The sequence below is a fragment of the Apodemus sylvaticus genome, chromosome 12 (assembly GCF_947179515.1).
Source record: "Apodemus sylvaticus chromosome 12, mApoSyl1.1, whole genome shotgun sequence".
Taxonomy (NCBI): domain Eukaryota; kingdom Metazoa; phylum Chordata; class Mammalia; order Rodentia; family Muridae; genus Apodemus; species Apodemus sylvaticus.
In genome coordinates, this window is record NC_067483.1 from 41,772,964 (window position 1) to 41,800,890 (window position 27,927).

General features: G+C 50.1%; 2 protein-coding genes across 2 annotated transcripts in view; both read right to left on the reverse strand.

The window, feature by feature from the left end:
* The window catches only part of Elf3 (E74 like ETS transcription factor 3), a 4,207-nt gene extending 1,158 nt beyond the window's left edge, over positions 1–3,049 (reverse strand). The window contains exons 1-7 of the mRNA XM_052200417.1: positions 2,890–3,049; positions 2,270–2,551; positions 2,014–2,109; positions 1,697–1,816; positions 1,475–1,564; positions 1,188–1,304; positions 150–345 (exon numbers count right to left, since the gene is read on the reverse strand). Of these exons, the coding sequence (XP_052056377.1) occupies positions 150–345; positions 1,188–1,304; positions 1,475–1,564; positions 1,697–1,816; positions 2,014–2,109; positions 2,270–2,551; positions 2,890–3,049 (1,061 nt within the window). The remainder of the gene's footprint in view (positions 1–149; positions 346–1,187; positions 1,305–1,474; positions 1,565–1,696; positions 1,817–2,013; positions 2,110–2,269; positions 2,552–2,889) is intronic.
* Positions 3,050–8,311: 5,262 nt separating this feature from the next.
* On the reverse strand, positions 8,312–26,916 carry Rnpep (arginyl aminopeptidase). Its single transcript, XM_052200647.1, has 11 exons — positions 26,403–26,916; positions 22,359–22,499; positions 21,193–21,341; positions 17,620–17,736; positions 16,785–17,020; positions 13,635–13,748; positions 12,725–12,837; positions 12,432–12,540; positions 10,673–10,897; positions 9,670–9,812; positions 8,312–8,729 (listed from the first exon to the last, which is right to left on the reverse strand). The coding sequence occupies exons 1-11, from the start codon at positions 26,847–26,849 to the stop codon at positions 8,571–8,573; spliced, it is 1,953 nt and encodes a 650-aa protein (XP_052056607.1). The 5' UTR covers positions 26,850–26,916; the 3' UTR covers positions 8,312–8,570.
* Between the last annotated feature and the right edge of the window lie 1,011 nt (positions 26,917–27,927).

Below are 27,927 nucleotides of genomic sequence, written 5' to 3' on the forward strand. Positions count from 1 at the left end.
TATCTGCCTAGCGCTTTCCTCGTGCTGTATCAACTACATAGGCCACAACACTGTCCTTGTCCTCTCCATACGGGCCTCAGACCTGTCATTCACATGAAACCTAGCAGAAGCCAGTAGAGTGCAAACAGAGGCCCCTGATGCTCACTCACCTCATGGCCCGGCTCAGCTTCTCATAGGTCATGTTGCTGTTCTTTTTCTTTTGGCCCCATAGTTGGGCCACGGCCTCTGAGCGGAGAAACTTGAACACGCCCTCGTGCCTGTTCTCCCATTTCATGAGTCCTTCGTTGAGCTCAGGGTGGATAAGGATGTCCCGGATGAACTCCCACAAGTGAATACCTCTGGGGGCTACAAGGGAAGATTTCCTCAGTTATCGGTCTGGGGCGCCCGTCTCCTCCTCACCTCTCCCAACGATGCTAAGAGCCAAGGCATATGAGAGTGTACACAATGCCCTCTTAGTGATCGCTGTAGTGGCTGCTTCCTTCCTTTCTTGCCCCAAAATGCAGTGCGCTAGGCAGACTGGAGAGCGCGAGATTCTCTCACCAGATAAGGATCCAACAGCTGATTAGTTAAAGTGACAGGGACAGGGACACACTTCTTTGTGAGGTACTTATGGATCTGTGGGGACCAGTGGTGGTGAGAACTTGGCACACACAGGGTCAGAGAGTTGGCTCCCCGAGGGATCAAGAGACAGCTTCCCGGAATTAACAGTTCCCTCAGGACAAGAACGAAAGCAGGCCAGGAGTGCATACGTGCAGGTCTGTGTGTGTGTGTGGAAGAGGCGGCAGGCGGGACCTTTGGGGTCACCTCCAGGTGGCTCAGAGCAGCTGGAGCACACACAGCCTGAGGCTCCTTCAGCAGGCTGTGCCTGGAGTCCCAGCCACCCCGGCGGGCCTACCCGGCCCTGAGCTCCCACCAGCTGCCTCCTCCCCATCGGAAAGTTCCATCAGGCAAGAGAGGGGCCAAGTACAAGGCTAGTTAAAGAGGAGGTGTGTGGGAAGCCTGTGCTCTCTCCATGCCTCCCCTAGGACCCTCGGTTCCCTTCTTCTCTAAGTCCAAGCAGGCCTCTGCAAAGAAGTGACAAATGCCATGGAGGCGGTCAACCCTTCACAAAGGTAACTACAGTCAAGTTGCCGCGGCTGAGGGAACAGTGTCCCTCCGCCCACAGGCCCGTCGGCCCCAGAACGCACCGTGCTTGCTCTTCTTGCTGTCCAGGCAGTCCCAGTATTCTTTGCTCAGCTTTCGGGGACGCCCCCGTTTCCTCTTCCCGTGCTTGGGTTCCCCCTTCTTGTAGTCAGGAAAGCCGTCTATGGGAAGGGGTCGGAAGGCCAAGAGAAGAAGGTGAGGGCAGGGTGTCGACGGGGAGCCTTGCTACAGAAACCACAGCCGCAGAGCAGATGGGGGAGGGTGGAAGAGTCTCTGGACACCGCGGACAGGACCCCCCCCCCCCTCAGCCCCAGAGCAGCCCTCAGCTCACCTCTAGGGAAGACCTTGCTCTCGGTGAGGTCCAGGTCCACATCGCTTCCACCGGAGTCAGAGGAGTGGGAACTCTGGGGAGTAGCGGTCCCTAGGGGTGAGGAACACAACTTGAATGCCAGGGCCAGCCTACCCAGTCACTGCATACAGACTTCAGTCTAAGAACTAGATGCACTCTGAGGCATTTGGAGAAGGGAGACTGTTCCAAGGGCAGGACTCTTACCTGCAAAGGAGACATCAGAGCTACCGGGGGAGGGCGCTCCAGGGCCATAGGTACTGCCGTAGTAGGGGCTGGCCTGGCGGCCATCATCCAGGAGCTCCTGGGCAAAAGGGCTTCCCTGATCTGAGACAAGAAGTTAGCGCTTAGAAAGTCCCTGGAGACCAGCAAGGACAGGTGCGACCCCCACCCCCACCCCCAGGAGCCAGAGAAATGACTATAGAATTCTTTTCAAGTCAGGAGAGAACGTCTCTAGCACTCTGGAGGAGCTGCAGATGGGAAAAGACAAACTAGGAAGGGAAAGGGAGAAAAGAGGTTCTCACCAAAGGCGCCCGAGTCTCCCAGGGTCTCTTGGAAGGCCATGCCGTCCTTCTCCAGTAGCTCGATGATCCAGCTGAGTTCATCAGAAGAGCTGGAGGCTGGCAGAGGCAGGGAGGGAGGGGTCACCGACCATCGTTCCGGCAGGCAGGGGTTCCCATCGTTCCGGCAGGGGCTCGAAGGCTGTACCCTCCTGCCCAAGTCCCTCCCCCCCCCCCCCATCCACTCTCTAGGCCCCGTGGCTCCCCAGCCTAGACTTACTGAGGTCCCGAAGCTGAGCGTGGAGTTGGTCTCCCAGAGGTCCAAAGACCAGACGCAGCTCCTCGAGCGCACAGCTGCAGAGGGTGGCTCCGTCCATGTCACAGCGGGAGAAGTCGATGGAGCTGGCGTCGTACTTGTTCTTCTCCACTTGGTAGCTGATCCACTCCAGTACCTGGGTCTTCGACCAGAACTGGGGCCGCTCTCCTGTCCAGCTCGCCTTCTCTGCAAGGTGAAGGACAGCCAGAGGATCAGCTCTGTCCCTTTGGGATCTTGTCTGAGGTCCTAAACAACCCATAGGGGGTGGGGGTGGGGAACAGATATATTCACAATCACAACACGGCTGGTCTCAGTGCATCTCAGTGCAGAAAAATCCCTTTAATCTATCACCACAGTCCTTATATTCCCACCGCCTCAGCCACTCCGGTTTTCTCGGGTGCTAGGAACACAGTCTAGCGGGAATAAGGTCTTGCTTGGGCTCTTTCCCCAGTCCTACTCCCAAATATATGAATGAATAAAATTTCCTGCCCCTATCCCTGGGATACTCTTGGGGACCTTTCTCCCTGCCCAGTAGAGCCTCTCAGATCGGTGTCCTGTCTATAAAGATTTTGCACAGGGCTCACCTGGACCTTCCAGTGACATCTGTTGGTTGTTCAGGGTCAACACCAAGTCTTCAGGGCCAAAGGCAGTCGGAGGAGCAGGAGCCAGGGTGGGGTCTTCTGAACTGTACATGGCGTTGAAGTAGTTACTAAAAACGTTGCTGATCTCACAGGTTGCAGCCATGAGGCCCCCCCTGGGAAGAGGGGACAAGGCAGTCAGGGTACACATCCATTACAGTCTGGCAAAGCTTGGGCAGCCACAGCCAAGAGACAGGACTCCCTGGGTGTTGGGGTGTTGCTGTAGACATTCTCCCTTAACACCCCCACACCCCCACCAAGAACCAACTACTTGGGGAAGCTGAGGCTGGATGCTCTCTCAAGCCTAGAAGGGTCAGGCCCAGCGGACACCAAACTGGGAAATTCCTCTCCAAAAAAATAAAAATAAAAATAATCCGAAAGCGGGTGGAACCATGATACAAATTCTTCTAGGGCTCCGTCCACAAATCACCTGGGCTCTTGAACCAAAGAGGCCACCCGGTCCCTCCAAGACACCGATCCGGTCTCTTGACCAGTCCCAGAATACACCCATAGTAGCCCACCGACACTCCAGCAAGAAACCTCCAAGCTAGAGTGATTTAAGTTCAGAATTGTAAATCCACTGGACGGTTCCCAGGGCCAGAGTTAGGGAATGAGACCCTACCGAGTGTCAGGGTTCGGTGTGGCAGGCGGGTGAGCAGGCTTCTGAGGCCACAGGAAGGGAAGAAATCTAAGCGCTCGAAGGCTCCACCAGGTAGCAGTGATGAGTGTGGCCAGAGCGCTCCCCCCACCCGCTCTAAATAGAGCAAAGCGAGAGCTCCTCCCCACTGAGTCTACAGTGTGCGTCCCCAGTTGTAACCTGAGCTGGTGGCTCATTGGATGAGGGGATTTCCTGGCCTTCAGACTGGGCTCCCGGTCCCAGGTGATTTGCATATTCCGTGCCACTTGGCCCAGATCCTAGCAGGCGGTGCTGGGAAATCAGGCCTGGCTGGTTTAATGATTGTCAGAATCTGTCATTCCGCACCCTCTGGGGTTGGGCCCTGGGTACTGGACTGGGCAGGTGGCGGGAACATTGCTGGGGTGGGCATCTGTGCCTTAGGCTGCCCTCTGGCCCGGGAAATTCTTCCTGGGGGCCACGCCGGGGCTGAACTAGGGAGGAGAAAGGAATCTGAACCGGTGGCTGGGTCAAGACTGATGCTTCTGTCTAGAGGTCTGGGGACAAAAAAGGGCCTAGTAAGAGTTACAGAGGCTGAGGGGATTTCTCCACAACACCCAGAAACTGGGATTCTGAAAGTGTCCAGGAACACACTGGGCCACATTCACGGTTCAATGGTGGTTTGGGTCTGATAGTCTAGCCAACTAGAGACCATTTGCTGCTGACACTTTGCCTGTCTGGGGCGCACCCAAACGCGATGGTTGCTGCAGCGGTAGAGATCGGGCACTACTTCAAAAGTCTTCTCAGGTGCCTGTGGCGCCCTCCTCGCCTAGGGTCGGCCGGAGGTGCGGTTTGGTTTATCCTCAAGTCCGGTCTGCTCCCGATTACCCTTTTCTACGCCCAGTCCATTAGTATCTGCCTGCTGCCCTCTAGTGGTCAGAAGTACATTTGCGTCATTACAAAGACAAACCGGATATGTATGTTAATTTACTATTTACCAGACTTAAAAAAAAAAACCAAACCAAACCAGGGGTATGTGGCAGCGCCCATCTTTAATCCCAGCACTCCGGAGGCAGAGGCAGAAGGATTTCTGAGTTGGAGGCCATCCTGGTCTACAGAGTGAGTTCCAGGACAGCCAGGACTACACAGAGAAATGCTTGTCTCTAAAACTAAAAATACAAAACAACTTCCCCCAACCCAACCCCCAGGTGCTGAAAATTGAACCCAGAGTACTAGGCAAGTACTCTACAAATGGGTTCTATTCCCAGGACTCTTTGTTTTTGAGACCCTAGCGATGGGTTAAAGGATAACCACCCAAACCAACACCAGAAACCGTTTAACCTAACAGTCTTCATCCAAAAACATCCGCTAAGCACTGCGGGCTGCTGAGGTGGCTGGGTACCTAAGAACACCTGCTGCTAGGCTGGAAGCCCCGTGTTCCATACATGTCAAAAGGAGAAAACTGACCCCTGTAATGTGGCCCTCTGACCTTTATGTGCAAGTGTACACACACAAACACACTAAGCAAACAAGATATATATCGCGTACACATACACACAAGCACACATACACATGAATGTATATTATTTGAAACACGGTCTTTCCATAGTTCTAGCTGTCCTGGAACTTGCTATGTGACCGGCTTACAACTCACAGAAATCTACCTACCTCTGCCTCCCCAGTGCTGAGATTAAAGACATGCCCACTGTGCCTGGCTGTAAACATTATTTTTAAAATATTTATTAAAAAAAAAAAAGCAGCACTGTTGGACACGTATGGCTATACATCCCTTTAACCCCTGAAGTCCCAAGGCAAGTGGACCTCTTGTGAGCTGAAGGCCAAGCCTACACTACATAGTTCTAGGCTATCAAGGGCTACATAGTAGTGAGATCCTTTTGAAAGAAAGAAAGAAACAAAGAAAAAGAAAGAGGGCTGGAGAGATGGCTCACTGACTGTTCTTCTGAAGATCCTGAGTTCAAATCCCAGCAACTACATGGTGGCTTCAGCCATCTGATGCCCTCTTCTAGGGTGTCTGAAGACAGCTACAGTGTACTTACATATAATAAATAAATAAATAAATAAATAAATAAATAAATCTTTGAAAGAAAGAAAGAAAGAAAGAAAGAAAGAAAGAAAGAAAGAAAGAAAGAAAGAAAGAAAGAAGGGATACATAGTTGTTTTCATAAGTGGTTTGCTAGGGCTACCAGATTTGGAAAGTGACAAGCTGGTGCCTTTTCCCTACATGCAGAGCCTCTGGCTACGCCATCCCACTCAGTGACAGTGTAAAGGGGCAGGGTGGGGATGCAGTAGGTGAGGATTCCAGTCACTTACCCTGGAATGTGGGAGTACGGCTGGTAAAGCGATTACTGCCTAGCAAAAGATATGCGTGGTGGCACGTGTCTGGAATTCCACCGCTCAGGATCAGCCTCAGCTACAGATGGAGTCTGGGGCTATCTTAGGCTACAGTAGATTGTCTCAAAAGCAAAACCATAAAATTAGCAAAGAATCAAGGGTGTGGAGCTCGATTAGAAGTCTTGCAGCTCCAGCTGGTTTGCTTTGTGTCGCCTGCGGAGACAACCTAGAGCGCTTTGTGAATTGAGCAAGTTCTCTCCGAACCATCAGCATTTCCCGCATCTAAGATCTAAGATCGGAGTCTTCTCCTCTCTCCGCCCCATTTACAGACACACTACCTCCAGGTAGACCTCAAATGAAAGGTGATTCCTTTCGTACCCCACTGTCCAAGGACACCATCTACCCCCCACCACCATCACCACCACCTTAGGATCCTCTCTTCATATTCAAAGCGACAGGCTCCTTTCCTTTAGGTCAGGGTGGCTGGAAAGCCAAGGGCTCTGGGTAGGATTTTTCTCTGGCCCTTCAGGGGACCTCCCCCAAGCAGCCTGAGGCAGACACACCCTCTACCCAGTCACCTACCCTGGAATGTGGGAGAACCAGCTTTTAGCCTCAGGGCTCCTCACGTGCTCCTTCCCCTATGAACACCTGGTTGGGTCTCCAGAGCAAAGAGAGGAAGACCACTATGAGTCCGTCAGCTAGCGCTCTCACCTTCCCAGGGCTGCTTCTCAGGAGAAGCAAAGCTACGGGAAATCTTAGAGCTAGAGCATCCCTCGAGTGTTAATTCTGCCCACAGTCAAATGGAGAAGAAAAGTGAGGATTGGATGAGGTCAGTGCTTTGGAAGGTTCCAAGACTATGAAGTGAGCTGCAGAGGCGACCAGGGGGCTTCCTGATAGCCTGCCTACGCCTATGCTGAGTGTGGCGGAGGAGCCTGATGTTTTTCCTCAGAAATCCTCCGTAACATAGCTTCCTTCCCAGTCCTGTAAAAGCACAAGCGGACCCAACAGGATTCCAGCAGAGCCAAGACAGTGAAACAGGACACATGACTCCTGATGCCCGTGCTTAAAAATTGTGAGTGGAGGGCTGGAGAGATGGCTCAGCGGTTAAGAGCACTGACTGCTCTTCCAAAGGTCCTGAGTTCAAATCCCAGCAACCACATGGTGGCTCACAACCATCTGTAATGAGATCTGATGCCCTCTTCTGGAGTGTCTGAAGACAGTGACAGTGTACTCATATAATAAATAAATGAATAAATCTTTAAAAAAAAAATTGTGAGTGGAAGCCAGCCGGTGATGGCGCACACCTTTTTAGTTGCAGCACTCGGGAGGCAGAGGCAGGCAGATCTCTGAGTTCCAGGCTAGCCTGGTCTACACAGTGAGTTCCAGGACAGCCAGGGATACACAGAGAAACTCTAACGTCACAAAACAAACAAACAAACAAAATATTGACAGGTCTCAGGACTGACAGGATAAATGTGAAGGGGAGGGAAGGGGCCCTGGGACAGTCCTGAGAGAGACCAGCTGTAAATGTCAGCACACCCCCCACCCCCCTTGTGCTTCTGGGCCCTAGAATCCCTGTCCTGAAGCTCACAGCTGCCTCTGTTGGTGATACAGAGGCATCATCTGGTTTCCCACCTGCCCGTCAGAGACAGAACCTCTTCTTTTTCTCCACCTTTGTGTAGGGAAGGCAGAGGCACAGGGGAAGCCCCATGGAGACCGCTCAAAGTTTCCAGTTTACAAAAGACAACTTAAACTTATCTCTTGTCATCCCCATTCTCAGATCAGGATGCTGACAGCTCCCACCTCCTTGTAGAACCAGGAAGTCAGAGTTTGGCTACAGTCGCTCAGCAGATTCTGCCAGTCCCAACCCATTACAGTAGTTAGGGCAAATCTAGGACAGGGGAGGCCTGGCAAAGCCCCAGGGATGTGAGGGGAAACAGAGGAAGCAGAACAGCCTTGCGTGGGTGGTCAACCATGCACACGTGACCACGTGACACAGAGGGTCGCCAGCAGGATAAACTCAACAGTGGCTTTGGCTCCTACCTATAACCCCAGCACTCAGGAGGCAGAGGATCACCACAGGTTTGAGCCTGGTCCACATAGTGAAGTCCAGGCCAGAAAGGAATGCATAATGAGTATCACAAAACCACAAAACCCCAGGGCTGGTGAGGTGGCCCAGTGGGTAAGAAGATGGCCCACTAAGCTGGTGACCCAAGCTTGACCTCTGGAACCCACCTAGTGGTCCAAGAGAAACAGCTTCCACAAGTTGTCCTCTGACCTTCACGTGTATTATAGGATATGTGCGCGTGCGCGCGCGCGCACACACACACACACACACACACACACACAGAGAACATTTATTAAACATAAATAAAAATAAGTGAGTCAATCTATAACTCCAACTTATCTACTTCTTGCTTAAAAACGTTTATTTAAAAAGAGAAAAAAAATGACATTTTACTCTCTGCAGCTTGGGCCAGGAGGATCATGGGAGGCCTTCTGGGACTCTCGGGATTCTCTAGACCAGAAGCTGACACCAAGGCAGAGGCCCAAACCCAGAGAACAGACACTCTGGGGCACTGACGTGAGAACATGAATTTGGGAAGGACTGATTGTTCAGGAAGCCTGGGAAGCCCAAGAGGCAGGGACCACCCCGGGGCGCCTAACTGTCCTTGGGCGCCAGGATCTGCTGGACATAGTTGCGCACGTTGCTGTGGAGCTGGGAAGCAGTGGCTGCAAAGATGTCCTTGGCGAGGGTCCGGGCCGCCTCACTGCCCCCCATCATGGCATGGTACAGTGGCAGAGTGTACTTCTGCTTTCCCTGTAAGAAACAGACACCTGTCCTCAGTAGCTTGCTCGGTGGGTCTGCCCAGCCCCCTCTTCCAACAGCAGCCCTGGTGAGGACAAAAGGGATGTGGGGGTCAGAGCAGGGGAATGAAGTGCTTCCCGGGAGAAGTATTGATTTTGGCGTCTTCCAGGGCATGGAGGATAGTCCTGGGAAAATAAAGTTCAGCGAGAACCCCAAACCGTGGTAACGAGGGACCATCTACAGATACAAACGAGTGATGGGTTGACACAATGGGACTTCAAACTTTTGGAGAGTCGAGGCAGTTAGTCACCAAAGCCATGACAGCTGAAACCCAGGGCCAAGTAAGGTCCATCTTCAATCAAGAGAAAACCACCCCGAGTCATGCACATCACTGTTCTGCAGCTGCAGGACAAGCTCCTGAACTCCAGAGGCTTGGCAGCCAGCCAGAGGCTTCAGAGGTCCTCCCACAGATTCCCCTTCCCACTCCACGCAGACTGCACGACAGAAGAAGCCATCCGGGCATTGCTTTGGGGCCACTCAGTTCCTCCTGGCTCTGGATTTGAGGATGCTCGGTTTGCCTGCTGCCCTAAAGGGTTACTCTCACAGAATCTGCCGGTGCTCTAACTCCTCCAGGGCACAGGGGCCCTGCCCTTCACTCTCCTCTTTTGTTCTTTGGCATGACGTCCTCACATTACCCATCGCTCTCTGCCCAGGTTCCAGTTAGCTCCACCTCACTTCATCCCCTCATGCTTCACCAGCGGATCTCTGAAAGCTCCCTAAACCTGCAAACTTCCCTGCAGGGAGTTCTACCAGCACCAGCGTGCTCAGGAGGGTCCCTCAGACGCCAGACAGACCCACTTCCTCTGAAGCGTGGAGCAGACCCGCAAGGCTCTCCCGCGGATCTCAGTGGAGGTCCACAGCCTGTGAGGGGACCAGGGATGTAATTACCCACCTGGCTCTGCAGGAAGTCCTTCACTTTCCAGAACTCTTCTTGGTAGTCGTTCTTAAGGATGATTTGGCCCCATCTTAGCCGTAACTCGGCGTTCCGAGCATCGGAAATCTTTGGGTATGTCTCCCCAAGTTTTTTCACATTCCCTAGAAAAGAAAGAGTTCATTGTCAGAGCCACCGAGTGTCTGCCGCATTCCCTCCAAAAGCGCTGGCAGAACCCTCCGGAGGTTCCCTTACCCACACCCCTCCCGTCCACTCTGCTCATGTGTGTCCGTGTGTCCGCATGCTGACGCTCTAGTCCCACGGGCGCTGTAATTCTAAGACCCTCCCATGAAATGCCCTTAATTTCACTCCAGTCTCTCTGCTTTTTTCCTCAAAGTCTCTCCTACCATTATACTAATAAATTTGGATCCAGCTTTGAAACCTGAATATGTTCAGTTTCTGCCTCCCAGAGTGCTGGGATTACAGGCGTGCGCCACCACCGCCTGGCTAGCTTTAGGGGATTTAACACCCTCTTCTGGCCTCTGTGGGTACCCCCACACACACAGGAGAGACACATACATACTTCAATAAATCTTTAAAATAATTTTTTAAATAAGAAAGCATTTTGGTGACTAAGTTCAAACCTTAGCCCAATCATCTAGTAATAGTATCAGTTACTGGCGCCTTTCTGATATATATAGTCTCTGCTACCTGGGGATCAAGATCATAACGCCCCTTCACAGAGTAATCATGGGGATTAAATGGCCTAACAGAAACAGAGTTTACTGAGGGCCCTGCAGAGAGAGCCAGGGCCCTGGCCAGCTTTATTAATTTGATCTCTGTGGCACTTGTATGTGTAACCCTCCCCATTCTGATGGCATCGTCTTGTGAAGCATCAGCCTCCTTCTACCCCAGAGTCACTTAGAGGCCTGGATCTGGAGCTCCCTCTGAGCCGTGACGTGAAGCTGTGGACCCAAGCAGCCTGGATCCAACGGTAAGGCGGTAACCCGCTATCCTCACTCACCAGGAGGCAGAGGACACCTCTGCAGGATCTTATCCAGGAAGTGGACCAGCTGGTAGGTCTTCCAGGCAGAGATGGCCACGGCTTCAATGGCTTGCATGTCTGGCTCTGAGGTCACCCACAGCTCCGCCAGCTCTTCAGCTGGCTTCATGAGTGAGTCCCCAGGGGAGAGGTCGGGGAGGTAGGGGGGCCAGCCAGGGGTGTTCAGCCATCGATCAAACTCAAAACCTCAGAGGTAAAAGAAAAGAAGGCAGTGTCAGGACTCTCCCACCAGTCACATGTCCAAGCAGTTTCCTGAGCTTGCAAGTTCCATTTCCCCACCTGCTACGGTCCTGGCTAGGCTGACACTTGGACACATAGTCACAGTAAGACTGGACTATGACTATTTCTACTGTGAAACTGGTTTTTGCTTTAAAATTAGCACTCTGTCATCAGGTGACAGTCACCGTGGTAGCCAAGCTCACCCTGTACTCCCCATCCTAACAGCGTGGTGTGTCAGCACTAGGCCTCCAAGCCTAGGCTGCCCAGCTCCCCATCCCCGCTCTGCCATGAGGCTCTGGGAGGCCACGGGCATGTTATTTCACCTCTTGGCGCCTCAGTTGTTTGTAAAATGGGGGTGCTAGGCCCTACCTTAGTTGACAGTTGTGAAGATTAAATGAGCAAATACACATTAAAAGCTTAGCGTACTGCCCGGTGCACAGTAAGCACTCAGTAATTATTAACTATTATTCCTTAGTCTCATGACCTTGAAGTCCAGGCCTCCAACCAACTGCAGAACAAGGTGCTACCAAGGCTGAAACTGACTTCACCAAACCAACCAGAGTGATTCAGAGTTCACATCCCGACAAGGGGTGTGTCTAACTAAGGGACTGTCTGGGCCACGTAGGGGACATCCTCTCGGCTCTACGAGGAAGTAGCCTCCCTGCTGACATCAGAGCATCGGCCAGGATTTCCTGGGGCTCACAGCACCCAAAGAGACCTCACCATGAGCTCAGGGCGAGAGGTGATGCCCCTTTTTCTGTCCTGCTTCTAATCTGGGCATCAGAGGTCACAGCAAGCCTCTGAGAAGAGTCGAGAAGTCAGCCTGCCTCTGGTTCTCTGTCTTCCTGAGACGAGGTCTCATGCAGCCCACACGCCCTGGCCTCGAACTCACTGGAACGGGGGTGAGGTGGGGTGAGGGTGGGGTGGGGAGGTGGGGGTGGAGCGGCTTCTCAACCCTGACCCTCTTGTCCCCACCTCCCGCAAGACCTGGAGTTACAGTCATGCCCAAAGGTTTTTATTTTGCTTGTTTTGACTTGAACTCAACATATAACCCAGGCTAGTCTTAAAGTTAAGGCTATTGGCTGCCTTGGACTCCAAAGCACTTAAGTTCAACTTAAAAAGAGATTTTTATTTTTTCATTTGCTTTTATGTTTTGGTGCAGGTCAAACCCAGGTCCTCATACATGACAAGCAAGTGCTCTACCAACTGAACTACACTGCCAATCCAGGAAGTTCCCGTTTGTCTTCTCTCTCTCTCTCTCTCTCTCTCTCTCTCTCTCTCTCTCTCAGGATTGAGTCCAGGGCCTTGTACACACTAGGCATATGCTAGACCGTGGAACTCTACCCCAGTCCCCAGTTATCATTCTGTGGAACAAGGCCTGGGGTCATGGCTAGCTCTCCAAATGGCGATTCACCAGGAACCTATGACTCCATATTTTCCCCATCTCTTCTTACTCATTCTCTGAGTTCTTGGAAGGCAATAGTCCAGGCTCTCTGCTTACCTGGAATAGAATCTACTCCCTTCTTCTTGAGCTCAGGGAAATACTCCAGGTAGAATTCCAGAAAATCTTCAGCCAAGATACTTTGGAATTTAAACTCATCTACGTAGGCCTGTGAGGAGGGACATGGTTGTTGTGTCTCTAGCCACCCTGGGGAGCAGGGCCCCCCCATCTCTCAGGCCCTCTCTGACCCCTTACCTCTGGCGGTTGCCCCACCCCCACCCCGACCCTGGCGCACTGGTCCAGCTGCTTTACCTGCTCCTCGTCCTTCTCCCCACATGGAGAGTTGACTGTACCTTGAGAAACTTGTCAAACTGATCCTGATCACCCACCAGGTGGGCCAGGTATGAGACAAAGCAGTAACCTTTCTCGTAGGGCGTCTCGTTGTAGGTGTCGTCGGGGTCAACACCTGGCAGAGGAGAGAGCAGACAGGACTCAGTGTTTGTACGCACCTTCTTTGCCTTCAGATTATAGACTGACTGTTGGAATCGCCCAGACTACACCTTTCCCGGTACAGCCAAGGTTTCTAGGCCACCGATGGCCCCTTCCCACAGCACATCCAAGGTGCTAGCAGAGGGTCAGGAACTATGGATCTAAGACAGGGTCAGAGAAACCAGCAGTTCATGAGGACTAGCATATTTCCTTGGGCGGGGCCTTAACTAATTCTTAGGGCCGAACGTGCTCAGACTTTTGAGTCCTGTTGGTCACCATCTACACAGTCAACCTCCCAGATGTTGTTTTTTGACAACTGTCCTAGACTTAAGCTAATCACCAGTACACTAGAAGTTCATTTTACAGTCAGTGGCACCAGAGAACACACGCTTCAGTTGCACAAAAGGGTTTTAGGTTAGTCACACGTGAAACTAAAGAAAAATGCTAGAAAGCAGGAAGTCCAGAGCCGACAGGTGCATGACCTTGGGCACATCACTGGATTTGCCTGGTTCTGTAACATGAAGCTACCGTGCTTTGCAAGCTGCACTCCCGGGACAAGGATAAAAAGGAACGGGAGAGCACCTGTACAAAGCCACGGCAGGTCACTGAGAACTCAGTGGCTGAAATGGTTGTGTTCAGTTGGCCTATAGAACGGGGGATGGCCAGAGCACCCTAGTGGCCCACTGCTCAGAGAAAGCATTCTACATGTGGCTCAGACTAACTTGGGGCTCCGAGCGTAATTTACTGGAGGGGGAGACAGAGGAGCTTCTGGACCTGGTTCAATCTTCACCCGGAGCCTGTTGAGTGGATTTTCCTCTCCGGACACATCCATGTGCTGCCGCAGCAGAGCCCTCCCGGTGGCGGCCTCCAGGCATGTGTAAGCAGCTCCTGGCCAAAAGCAAACCACAAACCCCAAGTTCACCAGGTCCACATTTCCCCGACAGAGGCGCTGTGCTGTCCCCTTGTGGTCTGAGGCATTCCCTCCCAGGGTGACCCAGAACACCACTCGGCCCCTCCCTAGCTCTCGGAATCACTGGGATCACAGAGGTTTGGAGAACCTGCTGGGTGGGTCTTTCCCACAAGGACCTTTCCTTGTGGACAGGGATGAATGTATCTTTATTTTTAGGTAACAACTTGTTCTCTATGAAACTCGAAATAGTTTTCCTCTGATAATGCTGTGTACCAAAGAAACCGTCCGTCACCTTCAAAAACATTTAGCCTGGGCTTGGTGGATCCCTGGGAGTTTAAGGTCAGTCTGATCTACACAGTGAATTCCAGGCCAGCTGGGGCTACCTAGGAAACCTTGTCTCAAAGAATGAAAAAAAAATTAAATTTTCTCCTAGTTTTAAAAATAGCACCTTGTGAGTCAGTAGCTTGGCTCAGTGGGTAAAGGAGTCTGCCACCAAGCCCTAGAACCTTCAATCAATCACCAAGATTAGTACAGAAGGAGAGAAGCCATTCCAGAAAGCAGTTCTCTGACTTCCAAACACTGGAGTACACACACACACACATACACACTGCTGCTTTTTACATGTTCTGACTCTGAGCCTCCCTTGGTCACAGTTTTTCCTTCTGCACAATGGGAAAATAAACGTATACTATGGGATTCTAGTACTTTAGCTCTGCTAAGCTAAACTTACTATGTAGTCCAGGCTAGCCTTGAAGTCAGTTCTGGTTGTTTTCTTGTCGTTGTCGTCATCTTTCCTTTTTTAAAATAAGATATATGAGAAGACTGTAGCTGTCTTCAGACACACCAGAAGAGACCATCAGATCTCATTACAGATGGTTGTGAGCCACCATGTGGTTGCTGGGAATTGAACTCAGGACCTCTGGAAAAGCAGTCAGTTCTCTTAACCACTGAGCCATCTCTCTAGCTCTGTCTTTCCTTTTTTAAGACAGGGTCTTAAAATATGACCTCAAACTTGTGACCTTCCTGCTTTAGTTCCCCAGTGCTAAGGACTCACAACTGTGAGTCACCATGCCCAGTTTGCCACAGGATTCTTTGCAGCTGATTAAGACATTCACAAACAAAATCTTTTTTTTTTTTTAGCTTTTTTTTTTTTTTTTTTAAGTTTTTCAAGACAGGGTTTCTCTGTATAGCCCTGGCTGTCCTGGAGTTCACTCTGTAGACCAGGCTGGCTTAGAACTCAGAAATCCGCCTGCCTCTGCCTCCCAAGTGCTGGGATTAAAGGTGTGTGCCACCACTGCCCCACAAACAAAATCTTGTTCGGCATCCTCTGAGGGCGAGCGCAGCGCTGAGCAAATTTTGGGGGACGTAAAGGATAACACACGCTGGACGTCTTCACCGTGTTCAAACCCAGAGGTGATGTTTCCTTTTTTATTTGTTTGGTTTTTGTTTTGTTTTTTTCAAGACAAAGATTTCTCTATTATCCCTGGCTGTCCTGGAACTTGCTCTGTAGACCAGGCTAGCCTCGAATTCACAGAGATCAGTCTTCCTCAGCCTCCTGAGTGCTGGGATCAAAGTCATGTACTACCACCTCCAGGGCAGAGGCAATGTTTCTAACAGATTACTGAAATCTTCTGAGGTATGCACTGATGTGTGTGTGTGTATAAACATGGTTGTCAAAAATCTCTTTTTTCCTTTTGAGACAGGGTCTCCTGTAGCTCAGGCTGGACTCTTGATCAGCCTTGATCTTCTGAACCTTCTGCCTCTACCTTCTGAACATGAGAATTATAGGCATGCACCATCATGCCCAGTTTAATGTCTGCCACAGAACCCAGAGACTCATGCATGTTAGGCAATACTTACCCATGGAGCTATTGAACTTGATCAGCCTCCACCCCCTACCCTGCCTGTCCGCCCGGCCCTCAGTACTGAAGATCAAACCCCAGGTCCTGTGCATGTCAGGCAGTCACTCTACCTAATGGGCTACATTACCAGCCCAAACCCTGTTCCATTTAATGAAAAGTTTTGCAACTCTTTTCTTTCTTTAGTGCTTTGAATTATTTTTGAGAGTTAAAAATGTTTAAATATAATTATCAATCGAGTTTAAAACCGTTGGCATGAGCAGCAAGCGATAATAGCAACATGACTTTAATCCCAGGGCTCAGGAGGCAGAGGCAGGTGGATCTCTGGTCTATATAGTGAGTTCCCAGCCAGCCAGGCATGCACAGGGAGATCCTGTCTCAAAGGAAAAACAAACAAACCAAACCTATAGCTATTTGGTCTTTCGTTCATCCTCACATAGAGGAAGTGAGCTTCTGAGAGGTGGAGGCAGGAGGGAGGAGTCGGACCTGGTTTGTACAGTGAGCTCCAGATCCGAAGAAGAGCCTACACAGCGAGAACTTGCCTGAACCCTGCCCTTCAGTGCTGGAGACTGAACCCAGGAAAGCACTTGGCTGACTGAATAAATGAGCTGTATCCTCAGCCCAAGACCCCCAAAGTGCTGGGCATGGTGGCTGCCCTACTTTCATCCCAGAACTCAGAAGGCAAAGTCAGGCAGACAGGTGATCTCTGTGAATTCAGGGCCAGCCTGGTCTACACAGTGAGTTCTAGGCCAGCCTTCTGTGAGGTCTATCTCAAACAACACAACAACGAGCAATATAAACAAAAGAAAAATTAAAAAGGGCTGGAGGGATGGCTCAGCGGTTCAGAGCTGACTGCTTGCAGAAGACCTGGCTTCGATCCCAGCACCCACGCAGTATCTCACAGCACCTGTAACTCCTGGTCCAGGGGATCTGATATTATCCTCCGACCTCCGCGAGGACCAGGCACACACATGTTGAACATATAAACATGCAGGCAAAGCTTTCACACAACGAAAATGAATAAAGAAAAAAAAATCAACAGTTTGGGTTTTTTTTGTTTTTGCGTTCAGTCCCGCTTCGTGCCACCACACGATGAGACCACAGGAGCAGATGGCGCTGAGGATGGAGCCAGGTGCTTGAAAGATGGCAGCTTACCAAACAGGATGGTGGAGATCCTCCTCTGGGCATACATGGTGAAGCCTTCATTGAGCCAGAACTCCCCCCAGTTGGCATTGGTGACCAGGTTCCCAAACCAACTGTGGGAGATCTCGTGGATGATGACGTCGGCTAAGGAGCGGTCCCCTGCTAGCAGGCACGGGGTGACAAAGGTCAGACAAGGATTCTCCATTCCTCCAAATGGAAAGGATGGCGGCATAAAGAGCAAATCATACCTGCCAGGACACGGAAGTCAGTCGGGGAGGCCCTGACTCTCCAGAGCAGACCTCACCTCCCCATCCTCCTCAGACCCAGAGCTGCAGCCACTGAACAGACAGGCCTTGCTGAGAATGAAGCCTGGGCCTCTGGGTGCCTCCCAGGGTAGCACCCCCACCCCCATGCTCGCTCTCTGAAAGGAAGCTGAGCCCCGTTCTGCTCTCCTCCCAAACTGGCTGTGAGCCCCTCTCCGCTCTACCACACTAACCACGCCAGGCCAGCTCGGGCCTGAAGACCAGCCTGTCTCTCCAAGCCTGCAGCTTGAAGGCTTTAAAGTAACTTTCCACAGAGAGGCAAGGCTGCTCACAAAGGCCCCGAGGTTTCTCCACTCTCCCCACCTCTAGCCTGGCGGTGCATTTTAATGACTTCAAAAACCTTTCCTCCCAGATCCCTCTAGCAGCCTCAAGGAGCCTGGCGCATCCCTTCCTCTTGGCTTCCTCCTCTCCTGTTTCTGGGATGAAGACGCCTTACTCTAAGAGAAAGAGGACGCGAAAGGCCCCAGGAGTGTGGAAAACAGCCACTCGGTTTCACAAAACCCATGCATTCATCGATACCACACCTTCCCCACACATAGGGTCCGAAAAGCTTCTCTCCCGTTGCCAGAAATTCTTCTATGACCCCGCTGTACTCCTCCTTGGCAGCTTCAATCAGGCAGGGCTCTGCCCACACCCGGCTCCTACGCACAGAGAGGCAGAAGAACGCTCAGAGACCTTCAACCACGGGAGCCACCTGTAGAACGCTAGCCCCGGCCCCATATTTGAGCCGTGCAATGTGGCCACGTGGCCAGCCACTCACACAGGAAAGACAAGATCAGTCCCTAGCTCAGCCCCACGAGGCTGCTCATCACACCGGGTACGAGAACCTACGATTGCCAGGAAGCCCCTCCAGGCAACGGGACCTAAACCCACTCGAAATCCACGGAAACTGCCTGCAAAAAAATATAAAACAGAAGGTAGGACTCAGGCCTCTAATCTCAGCACTGGAGAGGCTGAAGCAGGAGGATTGCTCTGAGTTCCAAGATAGCTAGGGCTATAAAGTGAGACCCCATTTCAAACAAAATTAAATTAAAGAGACAGAAAATAAGAGACCTTCATAAAGTAACACAATTACTTTCCTTCTTCCTATTTATAGGATAGATGAAGGAATTCTGATAATGGCTGGGTGCAGTGGTGGTGTACCTCTTCAATCCCACCACTTGGGAGGTGGAGACAGGGAGATCTCTGTAAGCTCCAGGCAGCCAAGTCTACATGGAGAGTTCCAGGGCTACACAGTGAGACTTTGTATTGTAACACACACACACACACACAAATGTGCATGTAATTATGTAATTGAAAATTAAAAAAATGTCTAGAACAAACAAAATCAAGCCCATGTATAAATAAAACCAGTATGACCAAACAGGTGTTTACAGATGTTCAATGTATGGTCTCTTCAACTTTTGATAATTTGAGTTTTTCATAAAAATTAAGAAATAATAGCCAGGCGGTGGTGGCGCACGCCTTTGATCCCAGCATTTGTGAGGCAGAGGCAGGCAGATTTCTGAGCTAGAGGCCAGCCTGGTCTACAGAGTGAGTTCCAGGACAGCCAGGGCTACACAGAGAAACCCTGTCTTGAAAAACCAAAAAAAAAAAAAAAAAAGGAAGAAAAGAAAAGGAAAAAGAAAAAAAGAAAGAAATAGTGAATAGCAGGAAGATTGAAAGTTGGAGGCCTCTCTGGGCTATATAGGAAGACCCTGTCCAACTGACCAACCGACCGACCAAAGACTAAAGACAGGAAATCAGAAGTGAAGAGGGAGAAACAACACCACCTCAGGAAGATATGACCAAACAGAAAGTCAGAGCTGAGAGAGCCAGGGATTAGGTCAAGACCACTGGACTCCAAGGAGGAGCTGACACCGGGATTAGGAACTCCTGAAGCCAACGCCTGCACCTGGGGCTTGCATAAAGTAGCTAGTCACAGCTGGTTATCCACAAGAGGTCATAGATATTCTCAACCTCACAGAGTCTGGGTAACGGTTAGGAGGGATCACATACAGATGGCCATTGGGTTCCACCCTCTTGCCTTCTACCCAGAATGCTCTTGTGTTACCGGGTCTGGGATAGGAGGAATACTGTGCCAGAAGACCCTCATGTTTAACACACAGCATGAGCCCTGGCATGTGAACAAGGGATGTCACCTGATAGGAAGTTGTCATTGCTACTTTGCTTCTTTTTGATTTGTTTGGGGTATTGTTTTGTTGTTGCTGTTTTGTTTTGTTTGTTTGTTTTTGAGGCAGGGGCTCGTGTAACTCAGGCTGCCCCTTACCTCACTATGTGGCTGAGGAGGACCTTGAACTTGGGAACCTCCTGCCTCCACTTTGTAACTGCCGGGATTACAGCACTGGGCCACCACCCCTGGCTTATGCACCACACACCAGGGCTTCCTACGGGCAAGGCAAGCATCTTACCAACTGAGCTACACCTGCAAACCATCATCAGCACCAGTCAAATGGACCACATTACCGTGTTTGACATGCTTTTGAGTCAATTTCTTTTTCTTTTTAAAGATTTATTTATTTTATGTATATGAGTACACTGTGACTGTCTTCAGACACACCAAAAGAGTGCATCAGATCCCATTACAGATGGTTGTGAACCACCATGTGGTTGCTGGGATTTGAACTCAGGACCTCTGGAAGAGCAGTCAGTGCTCTTAACCACTGAGCCATCTCTCCAGCCCTTGAGTCAATTTCTTATGGAAAAGAATATGTTGTGGTGTGCTTTCTGTCATGTGGCAGGGATTCTGAGCTCTTCCCATTGCCACTGTGATTAAGTCATATGCTGTCTTGTTTTATTTGAAGATAGGGTCTCATCGTGCAGTCCTGGCTGGCCTCAAACAGAGATCCTATTGCTTCTGCCCTCAGAGTACTGAGATCAAAAGTGTACACCACCACACAGGCTACTTCATACTTTTGCAAATAGAATGCTTGTTAGGACAGACACATCCACAAACCATAGGCCTTTCCCTTACAATCAGAGGAAAAATCCTCTGGCGGCAAAGATGACCTCTCTGCCTATTAGGAATAAGTTAACATATGACACAGTAGTGCTGGGGATATAGCTCAGGGTAAGAGTGCCTGTCTAGCTCAGGGTAAGAGTGCCTGTCTAGCTCAGGGTAAGAGTGACTGTCTAGCCCACTTAAAGTCCTGGGTTTGACCCCAAGCACACCAAAACAACAACAATCAGGATTAGCACTTTGAATGTGTGTGCTGGAAGCAGGTACCAATGGAATTCTGTTTATTACTCTACCTGACACCTAGGAGCTAACTTAGTTCCTGATGCCACTAGTTCTTTAGAGCCCAGCAATAAAACTTGAGCTAAGGAACAATATGAGAGCCAGAAAAGGGGCCTGCAGTCCAAGCTGTGATCCTTTCACAGCAAGATTAAGCTGCAGAGAGAGAGAGAGAGAGAGAGAGAGAGAGAGATGATATGAAAATCTGAAATATATTCTTCTGGCTTTAGATAGGATTATTTATTCTACACAGCCCTGGCTGGCTTCGAACTTGAGACTTTCTGTCTCAGTGTCTCTCGTTGCAGGGGTTGCAGATATGTGCCACTGTCCCCAGCTCACGGCCAACATTCTTGTCTCAAGAAACTGTACAAAATACCCTTTTGCTTCCACTAAATCTGCCTAGCATCATGACAGCATCTATGTCTAGCTGGAGGCATCTGCAGCAGGAAGAAAGTTTCTCCCTTTAAAAGAATGCAATGAGATCCAAGTTGTTAACTTGCAGAATTCAGTGCTAGAGAAAACGGGTCTTGGCACCGAGGTCTATACAGTGCCAACTTGGTATTTAGTTACTAATCAAGATCAGTCTTCTAAAGCATCTTCTAAAGGCATCCCGTGGCTGCCTTGGTCCAAGGGACTCCACTAGGACTGACAGGCTCATTGCTTAGACATGGAAGAAAGGGGAAAGAAGGGGTGAGGAGGAAGAAGAGAGAAAAACTAGAACCCCTGCCAACCTACTCAGCATCTGAAGACAGCAGACACAGGACCCCACACTACCCTAAGAGCCATTTTAGCAGGACCACTGGGCCAGAGTGGTCCCCACCTCTGGGGGTCAATCCAACCTTGCCGATCAAGTGTTCCTTACCTGGGTCCAACCTCAGCAGAAGCCAGATCTCCAATGGCCAAAGCTATCAGATAGGAGGGGATGGGCTGGCTCATCTGGAAGAAGAACTGATTTGGTCCTCTCTTCTCCCACGTGCTCGCACTCATCACGGCTGTGAAGCCATCTGGAACCTGGCAACAGAGAGGGTGTAGGACTCCTCACCCAGGGCAAACCTCAGCTGGAAAGCCTTCTTTGCTTGTTTGTCTATTGCTTTGTTCTTTTCGAGGCAAAGTGTCTCTAGGCAGCCCTGACTAGCCTGGAACTAGCTGTGCATACTAGGCTGACCTGGAACTCTCGATGGTCCTCCTGCCTCTTTTGGGATGCTTGAATTACATAATCATGCCTGGCAAAAAGGCCTCCTTTGTCTAACTTGAAGATTAGTATGATCCGAATCCTGAATAGCGACAGTGATGACTCAAGAGTCCGTCCTGGAGAACACAAAGACTTCAACAGCTTACACTGATGGGATTTGGACTGCGTAAAATTGATGCCAATGGACAAGGCTTGGCAGCACATGCCTTTAATACCAGTACTCAGGATCTCTGAGCATCTAGCCTGCTCTACATTGTGAGTTCTAGGCTAGCCAGGGCTACATGGTAAGATGCTGTCTCAAACAACAACATCTGCAGATGGAAAGCTTTACAAGGGAAGACTTTTCAGAGATCCTGCTGGATGGATGGACTAAGTTACCAACCAAAATGGGACCTGATGGGTCTGATGTTCTCTCTCTCTCTCTCTCTCTCTCTCTCTCTCTCTCTCTCTCTCCTCCTCTCCCCCTACCCCCTCTCTCTCTAAGACAGGGTCTGCCTAGATGGCCTAGGTTGGCATTGAACTCATGATTCTTGTGTCTTTACCTCCTATGGGCTGGGATTATAGACATGTACTATTATTGTACTTGGCTTTTTTTAACATAAAAAAACATTTATTTTTATGTTTTAATTGTTTGTGTGTGTGCACGCGCGCATATAAATGAGGGTGCCCACAAGGTGCTAGACCCCCTGGACAAAGAGTCATAGACAGCTGTAAGCTACCTGATGTGGGTGCTAAGAACTAGATTAGAGTCCTCTGGAAGAGCAGAAGTGCTCTTCATGCTGAGTCATCTCTCATTCATAATCTCAAGGGCAAATGTATTGTTAAGTCATCCTTACCTCAACAAGAGCTGAATACGTGCATTTCACTGCCGGAGTGTCAAAGCAAGGGAAAAAGGCTCGGTTTAAGACCGCCTGACCCTGGGTATAGACAAAGGGTTTCTTCTTTCCTGCTGTCTGCTCAGGAGCCAACCAGCAAACCTAAGAGAGATCAGAGAGGCATTTCAGAACAGACAGATCATGAACAGAGACAGGAGCTGGCTGACATGGGACATTTTCAGGACATTTCATAATCATTAAGACCTTCCTGCTGGTCACTCTGTCCCTGACTGTCCTGTCAGAGTGTGTGCTTAATCTCCTCTGGAATAAGCCATGGTCTCATGCCTGCATCACAGGGCAGACACCGCATTCCTATTGTATCCCATGGATATTTCAGGAATCCTGTCAGAGCCGCAGACTGAAATTCTGTCCTCCTCTGTGTCCTCCTGACTGTAGCAATTTCCCATCTAACCAGAGTAGGATTTGCTTGTTTGTTTGTTTTGACAGGGTCTTAATGTAGCACATGTTCTGCCCAGATTTTACTTAATTTTTTAATGAATACTTATGAGGTGGTTAGCTCATTCATGCATGTAGTAAGGTGACTCCTATTCTCTCCCATATCTGGGTAGACTGGATCTCCCTTTTAAGGTATTTCTTCCAGTGATCCTTTAGAAAGGCCCAGAAGAAGGGGCACAGAGACCTTGCCTTAATACTTAATATAATGGTGGGATATCCTGGTGCACCTCAGTTCCTGATATACCAGCAAAACCCTTTTTTCTTTTTTGTTTTTTTTTTTGTTTTTTTTTTTTGTTTTTTTTTTTTTGGAGACAGGGTTTCTCTGTGTAGCCCTGGCTGTCCTGGAACTCACTCTGTAGACCAGGCTGGCCCCAAACTCAGAAATCCACCTGCCTCTGCCTCCCAAGTGCTGGGATTAAAGGCATGCACAACCACTGCGAGGCAAACTGGCTTTCAACCACCAGTTGTTTCCAAGGCACAACTGCAGTTTTCTTAGTTACTCCAGATCTCATTTCTGACTGCTCAGAGTTGTGACTGATGTTGTAGTTGTCTATCAGTAAGAAAATCAAGGCTCTATCATGAAAAGAGACCAATCTTACTTCTGCCCATAGCAAAGGAAACCATACACAACATAGGTAAAACTGTTCGTGTGTGTCTGTAGGAACAAGTGTCTATTTAAAATTGAAGAATGGGTTAGACTACTCCGGGAAGGCTTCTCAGGTGAAATAGAAGTGTCTGATCAGAGATGGCTCAACAGTTAAGAGCACTGACTGCTCTTCTGAAGGTCGTCAGTTCAAATCCCAACAACCACATGGTGGCTCACAACCATCGGTAATGAGATCTGATGCCCTCTTTTGGGGTGTCTGAAGACAGCTACAGTGTACTTACATATAATACATAAATAAATCTTTAAAAGAAAAAAGTGGCCGGGCAGTGGTGACGCACACCTTTAATCCCAGCACTTGTGAAGCAAAGGCAGGCGGATTTCTGAGTTCGAGGCCAGCCTGATCTACAGAGTGAGGTCCGGGACAGCCAGGGCTACACAGAGAAACCCTGTCTCTAAAACACCAAATCCAACCCCCCCCCCCAAAAAAAGAAAGAAAGAAGGAAAGAAAGAAGGAAGGAAGGAAAGAAAGAAAGGAAGGAAGGAAGGAAGGAAGGAAGGAAGGAAGGAAGGAAGGAAGGAAGGAAGAAGTGTCTGATTAGACCTTTAAGGGCAAGCAAGAAGCAAGAGTCAGATGCTGGAAGGATAGAGCGGAGCCTTTCTCTAGCAGGTGAGAGGGAAGGCAGGCCTGGCCGCAAGCTCCGGGAACTGCATAGGCTCTGGGTAGGCTGGTAGGAGACAGGCCTGAGTAGGCCCAAGGAAGAGCTCTGAAACCAAGGATCTTACACACTAAAGACTCAAAGAAAGCCACACTAGATACTGAGATTTTCTTTGCCTGCTTTTGCTCAAGTATAATAAATGTAATTAGTCTTCCAATAAATACAATGTAGTGTGGAAGGTAGGAGGAGACACAGTAGAAAAAGCTGACGAATACTAATGTAGCTGAGTGACTGAGGTCAACCCTGACATTCAGATGACACGTTGATACTACACAGATTCAATACAGTGTGACTCCAGTGGCACTTCACCTCTGAATTCCCCCCCTCCACAATGTACAATTCCAGTCTAATCATCATGGGGAAAACATCTGAATTTTTTCAGTAGAACAGCATTCTAGCCAGTCAGTGGTGGTGCACGCCTTTAATCCCAGCACTTGGGAGGCAGAGGCAGGCAGAGGCAGGCAGAGGCAGGTAGAGGCAGGCAGAGGCAGGCAGATCTCTGAGGTCGAGGCCAGCCTGGACTACAGAGTGAGTTCCAGGAAAGCCAGGGCTACACAGAGAAATCCTGTCTTGAAAAACAAACAAACAAAAAAGGAGCCCATTCTATAACATACCTGACCAGTACCAGTACTCCTCCAAACTGTTATGATCATTAAAACAAAACAAAACAAACAAACATAAAACACAAGGAAAACCTGACAAACTCAAAGATGGGCAGCTATGCAGCCAAACCGTGCTCCTTTGGCTGGGCTCATGAATCAGAAAAGGAAGCAGGAAGCTGGGCGGTCATGGCGCACGCTGTAATCCCAGCACTCTGGGAGGCAGAGGCAGGTGGATTTCTGAGTTCGAGGCCCGCCTGGTCTACAGAGTGAGTTCCAGGACAGCCAGGGCTATACAGAGAAACCCTGTCTCAAAAACCCAAATCCAAAAAACAAAACAACAACAACAACAAAAAAGATGGCGGAAAGATACTAAACAGGTTTCCTAAGATGTGCAAGGCACTTGTCTAAATTCTAGAACATTCGGTGAACTTCTTTACAGAAGCACAAGATACCAGCCCAGCTTGATGGCACACTGCCAGGAGTCCGGAGTCCCAGTACTCACGAAGCTGAGGCAGGAGGACTATAAATCCAAAATTGATTCTGCTGTTAAGTTTGCCACCTTTAGAGTGTGCAAATTTAGGGAGGGTTTAATTTTGCCGTCTTGTTTAATTTCTAGCTCCCAATGACAATTAGGACTCAGGATCTAGCACAGGAACCAAAGCTATTTCCCAATGTCAAGCTTCCCTTCAGGCAAGGAAGGGAACTTGACTTTGCCTTCAGTGCTAGGTTACACCATGGTGCTTTCGGTTTCCCAAACAAATTCTGTTGGAAGGCTCACTCTTTCCTCCAATCAAAGGAGGAAGTCAAGTAAGTGCTCTTTGGGTCAGAAAGGGGAACTGTTAGCTGGATAAGCAAGCTCCAGTAGTCTGCAAACAGCTCTAGTGAACCTTGTAACCCAGCCTAAGGCTGTCATTCTTACAGATGTCCGCTACATAGTTACCTTAACTTACAATATTGGATCTTCTCTGAAAACCTTAAGACTTGAGAACCAACCGTTATTGAGAAGACCGAATCATTATACAGCCTAGAGTACTCTAACTACACGATCTCATTCTCGCTCAGATTCTTTTAAGTCAAATGTAGAATTTCAAAGGAGGAAGCAAAAATGATTATCTAGGCTTCGTGGGCTGTTTAAACCTGTGCAACCAAAAGGGCTTGCTAGCACAAGAAATGACCCTGTCAGCATCCAGCTAGTTAATCAACATTATCCAGGCTCCAGCAAGGAGAATTATAAAACAAAACAAAAAGCAAAGTTTGCGTATCAAGTTTCTCATCTTGAAAAGACACACAGGAGAGCGGACAAGTCGGTCTATCACATATGTCAGAGAGGCGATGTGGGGCAATCTAAGGCAAATAATCCGGACAGAGGCCAGGAAGGAAGGAAGGACCGGCAGGAGGATCACAGCACCGGCTGGAGAGATTCGAGCCCAGGAACCGGGACCAGGGGTCCGGAATCCAGAGCGGGCTTGCTCGGGGAGAGAGTCAGCGCGCGGGGATTTCCCGCGGAAGCTGCAAAAGCAGGGCCAGGTTTCCTGCTCTCCGGCTCCGGGCTGCTCAGGAGAGAGGGGACTGGCCGAGAGGGACAAGGAAAGGCCGGTGGCCCGGGCGCACCGCGCGCACTCACCCCGGGTCCCTCCCCGACGCGGTAGGTGAGCTCCAGCTGGAAGCGCTCGGCCGCACAGCAGGGCTGCGGGAAGACCACGCACAGGGCCTGGCCATAGTGCGAGAAGGGCTGTGTGTGGAAAGGCACCGGCTCGGCGGGCGCCTGCTGGTCTCCGGGCGGCCCCCGCCGCAGCGTGGCCGCCGTCACCTCCAAGCAGCTGTGGGAGTCGAGCCGCAGCTCCGAGGCGCCCTCCTGCACCAAGCAGCGCAACTCCAGCGTCGCCCTGCCGCTCAGTCCGCGGCTTCCCGGGCCCGGGCCGGGAGGCCCGAACTCGGCCCGCAGGTCCAGGTGCAGGTGCAGGATCTCGAAGGCGCGGAAGCTGGAGGCCGAGGCCACGTCCACGGCTTGTGCCGAGTGCAGCGGCCGCCTGGCCGCGCCGCAGCGGCTCCCGGATGCGCCGCTCTCCATGGCTCCTGAGCGGTTGCTCACCCGCCAGGAAGGCCGGTCGCTCCTCGGGTCCTGGCAGGCTCCGCCTCGAGGCGACGCGCCACCATGCGCCCCGCCCCCGAGGAATGCGGGCGGCCACCGCCCCTAACCCCCTGGGGCTGTCTCCTCCCTTGTGGCACACAACCCCTCTTCCTGCTTCACACAGGTTCCTCCCGCTACCCTGAGACCTAAATCGGTGGTGTGGTGGGTCATTCTTGCGTGTTCCCCATCCTCTAAGAAGGATGCAGGATGCAGGGGAACAGAACCTGGACTGAAAGGGTCTGGGTTTGAGATTTCACCCACTCTCTCCACTATGCCAGTCATTAGGACAGGACATGTGTGACATCTTGAACAAATTGTAAAACAGGAGTTGTAATGCTATTCTTCCGTCAAGGAAGATGTCTGGCGTGCTTAGTAAACAGTCACCCATCCCTCTGCAACCCCAGGTGTGCCGATCTTTATACTTTTGTGTCATGATCAGAGATTTTTTTTTAAAGATTTATTTATTATTATATGTTAGTACACTGTAGCTGTCTTCAGACACACCAGAAGAGGGCATCGGATCTTGTTGTGGATGGTTGTGAGCCACCATGTGGTTGCTAGGATTTGAACTCAGGACCTTTGGAAGAGCAGTCGTTGTTCTTCACCCCTGAGCCACCTCTCTCCAGCCCATGATCAGAGATTTTTGTTGTTGTTGTTCTGTTATATATACGTATGTTCCCACCCAACTTAAATTTTAGTTGGTTTTTTTTTTTTTTTTTTTTAAATATGGATGGGTATCCTGCCAGCTTGTATATATGCCTAGTGACTGCAGCTGGAACTGGAGTTACGGACCTTGTAAGTTGTCATTTGGATGCTGGGAACCAAACCAGGTCCTCTAGAAGAGTAGCCAAGGACTCTCAGCAGCTGGGCCATCTTTCTACAGTCAAGTTTATATTTTTAAATGAATTCATTAAGACTGGGCTAGTTAAAACTAAAAAACAATAAACAAAACGCCATGCAGTGGTGGCACATGCCTTTAATCCCAGCACTTGGGAGGCAGAGGTAGGCAGATTTCTGA

Coding starts and splice junctions, on each gene's coding strand:
- Rnpep (XM_052200647.1), bottom strand. CDS start 26,849: ATGGAGAGCGGCGCATCCGGGAGCCGCTGCGGCGCGGCCAGGCGGCCG. Junction 12,541..12,724: donor AGTTTGACAAGTTTCTCAAG/GTACAGTCAACT, acceptor CCCTCCTCACAG/GCCTACGTAGATGAGTTTAA. Junction 9,813..10,672: donor GAGGTGTCCTCTGCCTCCTG/GTGAGTGAGGAT, acceptor TTTCTTTTCTAG/GGAATGTGAAAAAACTTGGG.